The 12,383-nt window shown below is 53.0% G+C and overlaps 1 protein-coding gene across 4 annotated transcripts in view; it reads left to right on the top strand.

Annotated features, from left to right (window-relative positions):
• Window positions 1-12,242, top strand: part of CAMK2A (calcium/calmodulin dependent protein kinase II alpha) — a gene marked incomplete at its 3' end in the record, with an annotated part of 32,272 nt that extends 20,030 nt beyond the window's left edge. For 2 of the 4 annotated variants that reach the window (XM_081297547.1, XM_081297545.1), the window contains 4 exons: window positions 2,267-2,342; window positions 5,034-5,128; window positions 8,773-9,001; window positions 9,231-12,242. In XM_081297547.1, coding sequence (XP_081153673.1) covers window positions 2,267-2,342; window positions 5,034-5,128; window positions 8,773-9,001; window positions 9,231-9,234 — 404 coding nt within the window. Of the gene's footprint in view, window positions 1-2,266; window positions 2,343-5,033; window positions 5,129-8,772; window positions 9,006-9,230 lie in introns of those variants that run through there. The other 2 variants (XM_081297548.1, XM_081297546.1) reach the window with 1 other exon arrangement.
• Window positions 12,243-12,383: the final 141 nt, after the last annotated feature.

Genomic DNA, 12,383 nt, shown 5'->3' on the forward strand with positions numbered 1-12,383 from the left:
CGTGGAGGCTCACGGGATGACAAGCTGGAGGGGTCTCCAAGTTCATGGGGAGAAGGCACGTGTGGTGGCATGGGTCCCATGTTCCATTAGGAACCCGTTGGTCTGCTCTGTGTTGTCACCTCTGGCTCCGTGTGGGAGTGGCTGGACTGAGGTGCTTCCCGGCAGGGCTGGGTTCTTCCCATCTTCGTCTCCTGCTTTCATGAAGGTAGGCCGAGCTGACCAGGAGGCCAGGGTCTGGAGCACTAAGGGGTGCAGGCAGTCAGGAGACTTGTGGTATTCCAGGGAACCAGGCAAAGGTAGCTGCAGGCTCTGGTTTGGAGCCATCCACTGGTTCATTTATTCGCCCTGCACCAAGTGCTGCCTCTGCCCAACCCAAGCACGGTCTCAAAGCAACGGGGAGAACCCCTATGACTAGGTCATGCACATGGTCTCAAGATGAGCCCATTTCCAGCCAGTTGATGCTAACTGGAGCCAGGAGCAAAATAATTATTTGTTTGTGTGGTGGGCATTAAACCATAATCGCTCTATCTGTCTAGCACCCACCACAGGCCCAGGGGAGCTCTGGGCTCAGGTGTGGGGGAGATGCTGTGCTTTGAAGCTGCCAACTCTTGTTGGGGTCCCAGCTCTACTGAAGGAAGCCATTTAGCTTCTCTCACCTTTGGTTTGCACCACTGTGATATGGGAGGGAAGCTTTGCTGTGAGGCTCTGAGACTCGGTAGGTTAAGCGCGTGGCTCAAGGCTGGGTGGGTGTGTTCGTTCGTTCATTCAATATTAAGGGGCTGAGGGGGCGAGGCCTATTCTAGGCTCCAGGGAAGCCACAGCCCAGCCCCCGCGAACTCATATTGAATTGAGAGACAGGAAAGCATGTGGGCCAAGCAATAGTGAAGTGGAGTGTCGGGATAATGAGTAGGCTGGGGCACCTGGGACTGCAAGTCAGGCTTGGCACCTGCTGTGTTCCATGTCTTGGGCGAGTCACAGTCCCTCACAGCCTCAGTTTCCCCAGCCTGGAGGAACGGTGGTTCTATATGCCCCTAGGCCTCAGGTGAGCTCTGGGCATGGACAGCTGGGGAGAAGGGGCAGGCCAGGGCCTCTGCCAGGCTTGGTCTTCCTGCCAGCTTCCAGACTAAGCATGCTGAGGCCAGGCCTGAGCCTGCTCTCCAGGCAATGTGCTCACCTACCTCATCTGGGACTGCTCCAGTGACCAACAAGTGGCCAGGCATGAGGCCAAGCCTGGGGAGGAGGGAGGCGGGGCCTGTCTCTGGGAATCTGAGGGAGGCTTTTGCCAGGCTGTGCTGGGAGCCAGGATGCCTGGCTTCAAACTCCTTCATCAATGAGGCTTGTCACCTCATATGTGACATGGGGACATGCCAGCCTTGCCTGCCTCCCAGGGTGTTTATGAGGAGTAGAGGAGGCAGACCCTTGGCCTGGGGGGGACAGGGTCTTGCAGAAAATGGCAGTGCTGACAACATGCACCTACTATGTGTCAGGCTTTTGAACAAGTGCTGCCTGTTCATCTTGTGGCCCACAGCTGCACAAGTTTGTAAGGACCTGGGCTGGAGTTCAATTAAGATCTGCCTGGGACCAAAGCCCAGCTGGTTTCCATTATGTGTTTGGCTCTGAATGAATGAAGGGTGATAATGTCCTCCATTTTACAGAATGGGAAACTGAGGCTCAGAACATCACACATCTGATAAGAAAACTGACATCTAACTCTCCACTAGAAAGGTCAGCTGCTCGTGGTGTTTCAGTGGCAAAGAGGGGAGAGAGCGACTGGGATCCATGAATGCTAGAAAGATCTCCACAGCTCAATTCCTGAATCCTGGGGGATTGAGCCAAAATCTCACTCAGTCACAAGGATGGGTGAACCTCGAGGCTGTCCTTGGTGGGGCTTCAGATTTGGCCATGATTTGCATGGCCAAGGTAGAAGGGAAGCAGGTTTTGGAGTCAAGACCTGGGTTCAAATCGGGTCTATGGAAGGTCCACCGTGATTCTTGGTGGCAAAGGCTTCCAGCTGAGACGCCTCTGCCCTATGTAGTTGAGAGAACGTTCACCTTTCTTCACCCTTCTGGGCCTCGGTTTCTACTTCTTTGAAATGGAGAGAATGCTATCTACCCTGCAGGGACAAGCAAGGATAAATGAGATGATCTGTATGAGGCCTCAGGTCCCAGCACAGGGTCTCCCTGGCACACGGGGACTTAGGAAACTGTAGCTGGTGTTTCATTACTATCATCATCATTATTATTTCTGTGTCCCTTCCTGCTTACAGTGCGGAAACAGGAAATTATAAAAGTGACAGAGCAGCTGATTGAAGCCATAAGCAATGGAGATTTTGAGTCCTACACGTGAGTCAGTTGGGCTCATTCTGCATGTCCTGCCTGGATCGTGGTTCAGGGGGTGCCAATGGCTAACTTTGGGGGTCCTTGTCGCAGGCGCTCATTCATTCGCTCACTCTGCATGTGCTGTGAATGAGACTGAGCTTGAGTTTCTGTTCTGCACTCAGACTTGATGCTTCAACTTGAGCATTCCGCTTACAACTCCACTCTGTACTCAGTCCTCCGTCCCCTGCTCCCCGTCCTCATCTTGCTCCCAGGAGAAACTCCATCAAAGCTCCTTTGCTTCCTCAAGGAAAGAGAGGGTGTCTCCACTCCAGTATGGGAAGGAAGGGAGGGAGGCGGGCCCCTCCTCAGTCCTGCCAGTCCGGCTCCTGTCCTGGACCTTCTCAGCCTCTGACCTCGGCTGGGCTGGAGCAGGCAGGGACCCATAGGATGGGTATCTTCAGTGAGCAGGGAGGAGCAAAGCACCTCAAAACGGAACCCTGAATCAAGGTTCCAGGGACTAAGGCACCATGCACACAAATAGCATCAGATGAAGCAGGTAGTCTGCGACATCCCACAGTCGCTGCTGGTCTTTGCCAAGAGAAATGAGCATGGGCTTGGCTGGGGCGCCCCCTGGTGGTCCTTCCTGCTTTCTTGATCTGGCCCAGAAGCAGACTCTGCCCATCCTAGGGAGCAAAATTTTGGACTTAGGCCTTAGCATTTTGGCCAGTGCTGGTGAGGCCTGGCTCTGGCGACCCCACATATGCTTTTTGGTAGAGAAAATCTGCTGAGGCAGAGTCACCTTGCCTGTTGGGTTAAGGTGAGTTGGGAATAACCTGGCTGGGGTTCACACCTTGGACAGTCTATTCCTGGTGTTCATTGTGCCCCAGGAGCTGAAGTGTGCCTCCCAAAGGCTCAGCAGCCAGGATGGTTCTGGGGGGGGAGGGTGGATTCTGCAGCAGTGGGTGGCAGAATCCCTAGAAATTCACTGATTTTCTCTGGAGGAACAAGGCGCTTGAGAGGTGCATGTTGAAACTGCAACTGGCGTATCCTGTACATATGTGTGTATGCACTCGTACACATATGTGCACGTTTGTGACTGTGTGCACAAGAAGTGTGCCCAAGTGTGTAGTCACGTGTATGCCTGGGTGTTGCATAAAAGCCCAGAAACAGGTTGTTAGGCTGGTCTTGCCACTGGCCCTAGAAAAAACTAAATTGGGATATATCATGCCAATTGGGATATATCAATGACTCTGGAAAGACACATCCAGAGAGCAAGAGAGTAGGGGGACCCCACAGCCCCTATGCCCCTCAGTGCCATTTCTTGAGACCCCCTTCCACCTCTGTGATGTCACTTTGGCATCTGCAACCTACCCTAGGTTCTGACTCTTGCCATGACCTCTGGGGCCCTTGTCTGGGCCCTGGAGTCTGGGTGCTGTGTGTCCCTGAATAAGCCCCTGCATCTCCCTTAGCCTTGGTTTCCCCATCTGTACAATGCAGCCTCTGAGTCCTGCCATTCTAAGAGGCAGGGCCACCCAGACACCTCCACCAGTGGTGTGCTCAGTCTCCCACACACTCAGCCCCCAGCTCCCACCCTTGGAAGGTTCTGGAGCTGACAGTGTCCTGAGCACCCTGTTTGGTCTGAGCACAGATCCCATCTCCCTGGCTTAATCTGGCTGGAGAATCTGAGGTCCTGAGTGGAGAAGTGCACTGTATGGGCTCACCTGAGCTTTAGGCAGCTCGGGTAATGCTGGGTCTGACATCCTCCTCCAGTATCCCTAATTCCACCCTGGATTGGGTGTTTCATCCTTCTTGGGGCATTTCTTACCCCTGGCTTCATTGCTTTGCCACAGGGGTTTATGTTGTCCCTCAAAAGATTCTATAAATCTGGGGATGAGGGAGATAACTTGTTCCCTTGCCCAGCTGGTTGTCAGTGTTTCCTGGAAGGAGCAGCGGGCTGATCGAAGCCTCTGTTTGCTGAGGGCCTCCTCAGCCACGCCCCCGTGCTCCTCCCTTCCAGGTGCTCCTCCTCTGATGCCATTTTCTTCATCTTCCAGAAGGGGAACTGAGGCTCAAGTCAGGGATTTACTTGGCCTGGTGAACAGAGGTCCTTTTTTTTTTTTTTTTTTTTTTTTTTTAAGAGAGAGAGAGAGAGAGAGAGAGAGAGAATTTTTTAATATTTATTTTTTAGTTTTCGGCGGACACAACATCTTTGTTTGTATGTGGTGCTGAGGATCCAACCCGGGCCGCACGCATGCCAGGCGAGCGCGCTACTGCTTTAGCCACATCCCCAGCCCTGGTCCCTTTTATGAAAAAGAAATGGTAGCCACCTACCTTCACACCCCAGGAAGACAAACTAGGGAATGCCCCCTCTGGATCCACGGCTCAGGCCGGGACCCTGCATGGGAAGCAGAAAGCAGTCTCTCTCTCCTGTTGGCACACTTTGCCTACAGCAGGACCCTGCTCACCTATTCATGTTTCTCTTGCTTCAAGAGGTTGAGCCACTTGCTTAGGGTCTCATAACCATAAGTGGCAGAGGCCAGGACTTGTACCTAGGTTTCCTGGATCTAGATGGCACCATCCACTCAGCCACGCCCCACACTTGGCAGTCTGCAAGCCCCTTCCAGCAGTCTCCCTGATCGCCCTTCAGGGGCTCCCCCTGCAAGGCCACAGCAAGAAGCTGCCCCAGCCCCTCTTTCCTCTGGCTTCCTCCCCCAGGAAGATGTGCGACCCCGGGATGACGGCCTTCGAACCCGAGGCCCTGGGGAACCTGGTCGAGGGCCTGGACTTCCATCGATTCTATTTTGAAAACCGTGAGCAATCCCTTCTCTCTGGGGTGCCTGTTGTCTGCTCTCGTTCCATGTCCTGCCGGATGGCACAGCAGGGTGACGGGCAGGGCCCCAGGGGCGGCTCAGGAGCCAGAGAAGAGGAGGATTCCGTATGGACCAGGGTTGGTACCCTCTTGGTTCCCTCTCCTAACCCTGGCCTATCCACTGCCAGCCTGACTTGTCCCTCCTGTGGCTGAGGATGGGGCAAGGTGGGGTGGGGGGGTTCCCAGAAATCAGGGATACTGGTGACAAGCCATTGCAGCCCTCTCCTATCCTTGACCCTGGGAGGGGTCTGGGGCAGGCATTAGTTCCTGTTTCATAGATAAGGGAGCCTTCCCACTGGCTCACACCCCAAGCTACATCGTGATGTCTGAAGCCATCCCGGCTGCCCCGCTGGTCACAAGCTGGCTCCTGGGTTGTGGTGCACATGCCCCCTGTAGGCGGGCAGTGCAGGAAAGAGGGGGGGACAGCGAGCTCACACTGCTGTGCCCCTGCCTGTTTGTCTAGGTCTCTGTCCTGCATGTCCGTCCTTTCTGGGCCTCTCCTCTGCAGGAGAGACCTCGCCAGCTTTGCAACCAGGGGCTGTCAGGGGGCTGCAGCTGGGCCTGCCCTGGGGTGCTTTCTGCCTGTGTCTGTGTCTCACCTAGGCCATGGGTCGGACAGGGACCAGGAAATGGGCATGCAGGTTAGACTCATGCAGCTTTAGGATTTGGAGGAAGGACCCCAGAGGCAGTCTATCTGGGGCCCCCCAAGGTGAGGGGCATGTACCATTAGGACTATGCAACAGGATTTCAGGGTTGTGCAGGCACCATCTGAAACACTGACTATCACAGGGAGAAGGCTGTTCCTTCGAAAATCTCTTTCCATACTCCTGCTCCAACCTAGGGGAAAGGCTCAGTTGGGTGCTAGCCTATCCTTACCAGGTCTCCAAACTAATGTCCCTTTATATCAAGGATTAAGCCAATTCTAGGCTTCAATCCCTGGCAGGCAAGAACCTTGGATAGAGTTGCATAACTTTATTTTCTCTGAACTTAGTATTAAGATTTTATTCTATGATACTGATTGTTCATTAATGCTTGTGCACAAAAGTTTTCTTTCAAAATAAACATGTAAATTAGTAAAGTAAGTCAATCCAGGAACATATCTTCATGAAATAAGCACCGGTGGCCCTTGTATATGGTCAAAACAGCAAGGTTGGTACTTCAGTGACCGAAGATCTCGTCCAACTCTTTGTCATTCAGAAGAGGAAACTGAGGCCCAAAGAGGGAAATGACTTGTCCAAAGGAAGCCAGAGGCAGAACCTAAACCTGATTCACTCTCCTCCCATTGCCAGTGTCACCAGCTCCATCTGCACAGTAGCAGCCTCCAGTTAGGGGGGACATTCCTTCCCTGGCCTGCACCCTCTCTAACTGAATTTTATAGAGTACAGACTACAGGGGACCTGTCCCTAGAAAAAAAGCTGTGAAGAATGAAGCTACATCTTCCTTTAATAAATCAGTAGCAGTAGAGATGAAATCCTTATGTGAAGAGGGGTGGCTGGGCCCCATGTTTCCCCATCACCCTGGAGTTCACACACAGATCCTGGGCTACTACCATACCTCTGTGCTATGGGGGTGCTGGTCACCTGGTATAAATTCTCCTGTCCTGACAAATCAGAGCAGAGACCAGGCCAGGGCTCCACTTTGAGGGTGCAGGGATGACCATGGGACCAAACAGAGAAACCCCTGCAGTTCCCATCTGCCTGTGCAGCAGCTGCCATTTTGTGCTGGCCCATGTCTTGACCATCTGGTCACTTCAAGGCAGCATCCACAGGAGCAAAAGACCGAGAGTGGCCATGCACTCATACCCTCCATGTGGCTAGTTCTTTCTTGTAGAGGGCGTGGCCTTGTTTCTCACCCTATCCATAGGGTGGATACTGGGGCCTTTAATCTAGATGAGAGACACCATGTTAACATGGTGTCCTGGGGATCTCAGTCCTTAACAACAGTAGTAATACCCATCCCCTGACAATGCTAAACCATTCATCCCTTCTGGAATTGTTCTGTATTGTCCTAATTCAGTTCCACCAGGAGCCTGACTTCTTTTAGGTTCTGTTGTAGTACTTTCAGAAACTGGCCCAGGTTGGGCCAAGTTAGACGGCTTCTCTGGACCTCAGTTTCCTACTATAGAGATGCTTTAAAATAGATGGTTTTGTGTGCCTCCTCCCTGCATGCTGTCAGGGACATTGCACAGATGCATTGTTTAGGAGTGCCCTTTGACCTCTGAGGTTACCCAAGTCAATGACACTAAAGCTCCACCTTCTGTATGCCTGAGAGCCCAGAATTCTAAGCCTGTTATTCTATATGTCGAAGACTCATGACTTTGGTGATTTATTGAAAACCCTGTGATTACAATATTAGGAAATGGAGGCTATTGGGTACTTTCTGCAATCCAGAAAAAAATTAGACTCTTTACACTTTTCAGGAAATAAGTGGCTCACAAATCTGGCTGCATATCAGAATCTGAGGATGGGGACTGGGAAGGGAGATTTTTATTAGTCTCTTAAACTGGGGTGTCTAGGGGTGAAACTGGAGAATATGCATTTTGAATCAGTTATTCAAATAGGACCTATATTGGGGCTCTTCTTAAGGGTTCCTCGAAAGGGTGAGAATCAGCCAACTGATTCTCTAACCCTCCCCTGGGTCATTGTCTTTCTGTGCTTTTATTTTTTATCTTGATGAAAAAAAGAAAAAAACAGCTGTTCTATAATAATAATTGCAGTGGTGACCTCATATAGCAGGAGGTAGCTCAGATCCTTTTATCAGTTCAGTCATGATTACAAGAGCTATGCATCCCCCCCAAACTCTGGAAAGCTCCATGACCTCACTCCATGACTACCAATCCCAAAAGTTAAAGGTTCTAAGATTCTACAATTCTCATATTCTCCCTGTTTTCATAATTCTGTATGTTTCTCATGGAGGTGGCCGATAGGCAGCCCACAGGTCATATCTGGACTGCAGAAGCTTTCCATGTGGCCTGTGTCATGTTTTAAATTCAAAGTCTATATCACTAATAAAAGTGAAGAGTTTCATAGAAACATCCAGATTTCCAGATCCTCTTGAGACACCTAGTGTGGCAACAGGGGTCCCACCTATTCACATGGTAACCCCAGGGAAGCTGTGGGCCAGGCACTCCCTTTTGATGGGACAAGGAGGTCTATCCGCCACAGTTCCCATTACTCCCCGTCATCTCCCAGACCCAGAAGGGTCCGTTTTTGTGCCTGCCTGGCCCATGTAGGATCTGGGTCTGAGGCAGGTGGAGCTCATCTAGTTCCTTAATCATTTTGGCCTTATAATTCCGTGTGTCCAAGAGACTATGATTGCAAAATCCCACTCCCTCCTGTTTGGAAAACTCTGCAGTGTCTGAAGTTCACTGCGTCTGCACGGGGGGGGGGGGGGGGGGTCTCTGTTACCTAGCAGTTCTGCCTGGACTCCCAGCTATCCGAGCCCTCTCACAAGACTCCCCTTCTGTAAATGAGGCAGGGGGAGGGGCCTCCCCTGATAGGGCTCCTGCGAGTTGAGAAAGTGAAGGAGGGGAGGCAGGAGGCCCCCCAGTTGCATCTGCTCTGCCCCTCCCGTCCCTGCCTCCAGTGTGGTCCCGGAACAGCAAGCCCGTGCACACCACCATCCTGAACCCCCACATCCACCTGATGGGGGACGAGTCCGCCTGCATCGCCTACATCCGCATCACGCAGTATCTGGATGCGGGCGGCATTCCCCGCACCGCCCAGTCAGAGGAGACCCGCGTCTGGCACCGCAGGGATGGCAAATGGCAGATTGTCCACTTCCACAGATCCGGGGCGCCCTCCGTCCTGCCCCAGTAAGAATCCTTCCTTCCCGCTTGCCCCAGGGTATTCTAAAGGCATGGGGGGTTGTTGGCCTAGAGCGGGGACCTGTCTCTGAAGCCAGCGAGCAAGGTGGGAGGAGCCCAGGAGGGAGACCTCGGGAGCTGCAAGTCCTGGGGGCCCGAGCTGGACCAGAGCCCTGGGAGGCGGTGGGCGGGCTCCCTCAGGTTCCTTGGGGTTCACCATCTGCACTGTGCCTTGCAGTTGAAGGACCAGGCTGGGGTCACCGCGTTGCTGTGTCGCAGGGGTCCACTCCTTGTTCGTGGAATGTGCTGCTGGTTCTCCCACTTGGATCTTGCTGGAATTCTCCCCATCACATTGTCCCACCACCGCCACTGTCAACTCTGTACCTGCATCAAGAAAACCTGCTGTTCACAAAGCCATCACGACTGCAGAGCAAATGGCCAGGTCTCCCAGCCCCAGTTCTCAGTCTCCGCTCTCCCTCCGCCAGGGTGGGGCTTCCTCAGGCCCCGGGGCCCAGGGTGCTGGCCCCAGGGACCCCCAACCTCTACCTGGCTGTTGTTGGCCTAATCTGGCCTTGGCTGTAGGCAGAAATGCCCCAGCCGTGTGTTCAGGGAAAAGGAGGGGCATGTGCTGAGGATCTCTCCTCCTCTGGGGTCCCTGGGGAAGGGCAGATGAACACCCCAAGTCTCCAGAGCCAAACTCCCCTGTGGGAGAGGGTAAGAGAGGAGCAGAAACTAGGAGCCCCTGCTTCAAACTGCTTCCTGACCCCCTGCTGGCCTGCGCTGCCCTCCCTGGAGGTTGGTCAGCAGACCTGGCCCCCCATGTGGACAGTCCCACCCCTCAGGTGTCCCCACTTGCTGCCTTCCAACGCTAACCCACCACCTGCCCTCCCATCGTCCCTGGAGAATTCCAGCTTGGTCCTGTCTGAGAGGGGATCTGGTTGTGTTTCAGGGTCAAAAGAAAGCAACATTTAGGTATCACTTCTACTTGGACCGCATGCCTTTTTATAGCCAAACTTCTGTGTATTTCGTAAATGGATTTTGCGTTAATGGATATTTATGTAATAACTAGACCTCTCAAATTATTGTGAGAAGGGTTGGGCTGGGAAGAGGGGGGGTGGGAAGAGGGATGAGGGGTAGTTTTTATTCTGTTCTAGACTTTTTTTTGTTTTCTTCTTCTTCTTTTGTCATTTCTGAGATGGACCTTGTCACCTGTGGTACTCTGAGGCCAAGGGGGGCTCAGCCCAGGGATCATGGTCTCTCTGCCATTCTGGTCTGAGGTGAGCCAACACAGGCTTTCCTCCCAGGATGGGGGAGCATCCAATGCCAGTGTGACTAGGAGATGGCAAGGCAGGGCAGGGAGCAGGGAGGTTGGCAGGACGGAAACATCCAGGCTCTGTTTTGCTACTCCCTCAAAACTCGGTCCTATGACTGCACTTCCCAGGATCTCATCCCATCTGTCTGTGCAGCCCTCGTACCTCTGAGGGCCCCGGGAACATGTGTCCTCACTGCCTCTCTCCCCCTGGCATCTGGTGGCCAAAGCAGAGCCCTGGAAATGTCTACTTGCCACGCCTCCTCCTGGACCTCGGGCTCTCTTCCTCTCTGCTCGCTTCTCCTCTCACCCACCCTCTTCCCCTGGGATTGACTCTGGTGTGAGTGCCTTGGCACGTCCATGGGAATCTGCTGTCTGCACTGTTCTCTTTGCATGACTTTATATGCAGTAAGTATGTTAAAAACAAAAATGAAAAGAAGAAAAACAGCAAAATCAATCTACATGTTTTGGACAAAATAATAATCATAATAATAGAGGTTGTATTCTCAGTGTCCGACTCGGGATTATGTTGCTGCCTCTCCGTGCTTCTGGCCTCTGTGTGGCCGTGTTTTGCCAGCATGAGATACTGTCCCCTCGGGAGGATTTCAGGGGAGGAAGAGCCACATCTCCAGGGTTTTGGAAGGAGGCTCTGGGTATTGGGAGGAGTGGAACTGGTGAGGTCATTTAATCCAGAATTTTCTGCCTTTCCCTATCACGAGCTGTCTGCTGGGTTCCTTTTTCAGTCCTGCTGCCCAAGGACGGGTGAGACAGGCTGGGCTGCAGGCCAGGAAATTGGCTGCCGAAGCCTCCTGTTTCCAAGCTGGTCTATCGCTGGCCTCTGCAAGTTCCTTTGCAGAGACCCTGATGCCCAGGCCTCAGGGTGGGCTCTTGGCCTGCCCCAGGTCCAGAGGGCCTCTCAGTACTGTCCAGTGATCCTATCATCCCAGCAGCAAAACCACCTGTCCCTCTGTGAATTGCCAGGTCCCCCCCAGCCATCCCCAGCCAAAGCTGAGGGTGTGTCCTTCACCAGGGGATGCTGCGATTACCGAGCAAGTTCTGGTCCCTTCTTCAGCCTCAGTTTCCCCATTGGTTAAAAGGGTTAAGTGTTCCCACTCAGGCTGATGGAGGATCACACAGATGGTGACATGAAGCCCATCTCGCCTGTGAGAACTTCCAGGCTTCCTCCCTGACTGGCCTCTAATTTGCTTCTGGGCCTGGCCAGTCCCCACCCTCTGCCCCGCTGGCCCCTCGGTCCCCTCTTTGGTGCCATCTGCTGCTCATCAGCAGTGGCTGCGGGGGAAAGAGAAGTGGTAGGAGGGTTAGGAGGCTTCAATTCCCAGCTCTGACCAGACTTGCAGTGTGACCTTGGGCCCATCCTTTCCCGTCTCTGCACCTTGGTTTCCCTATCAGAGGAAGCTGAGCAGAAGGACCTCAAGGTCCTGCCTGTCATTGGCCGACACACTGCCTGCCCACCATGTGCCTCTCCAAGTGCTAGAGAAGTGGAGGCAGGTTCCTGCCCCAGGCCAAGATGGCCCCCGATGTGGAGGTGGGTGGGTGACCGCCTGGTGTAGACCCTGAGGCCCCACAGTGACCCTGAAGCAGCAGGCGGGAGAAACTGGCAGAAAAAGCTTCCCAGAGCCCACCCTCACCAGTCTCCATGCTCCTCCCAAACACCCTTTAGATGCAAAAAATAAAATTAAAAAAAAAAAAACCCAACCCAAGCCAAAACCCAGACTCCAGCATGCAAATACGTTTACAGGAAAGCACTCTCCTGGGTCTGTGCCCACCATGGCTTGTCCCCTCACCCCGGCCTCCAGTCTCCCTTCGGAGGGAGACCCTTTGGGGGATGTGTTTGACAGACTCCCCATGCTGGTTTCTTTGTTATTATTTGTTTTGGGTTCTGTTTTTAGTTCTTTCTTTTCTTTTCTTTTCTTTTTTTTTTTTTTTTAAATATGTGGCTGTGAACTTGAATGACCACTGCTCAAACTTTCTGCTGGGGGCGGGCGCGGGGGAGGGAAAGGGGTGTCTGTTTTATTCTTGGTGTTTTCAGTGCAATAAATAGCTACAAACTTCTGTGCACTC

Source organism: Spermophilus citellus (assembly GCF_964194105.1).
Source record: "Spermophilus citellus genome assembly, chromosome: 1".
NCBI lineage: Eukaryota > Metazoa > Chordata > Mammalia > Rodentia > Sciuridae > Spermophilus > Spermophilus citellus.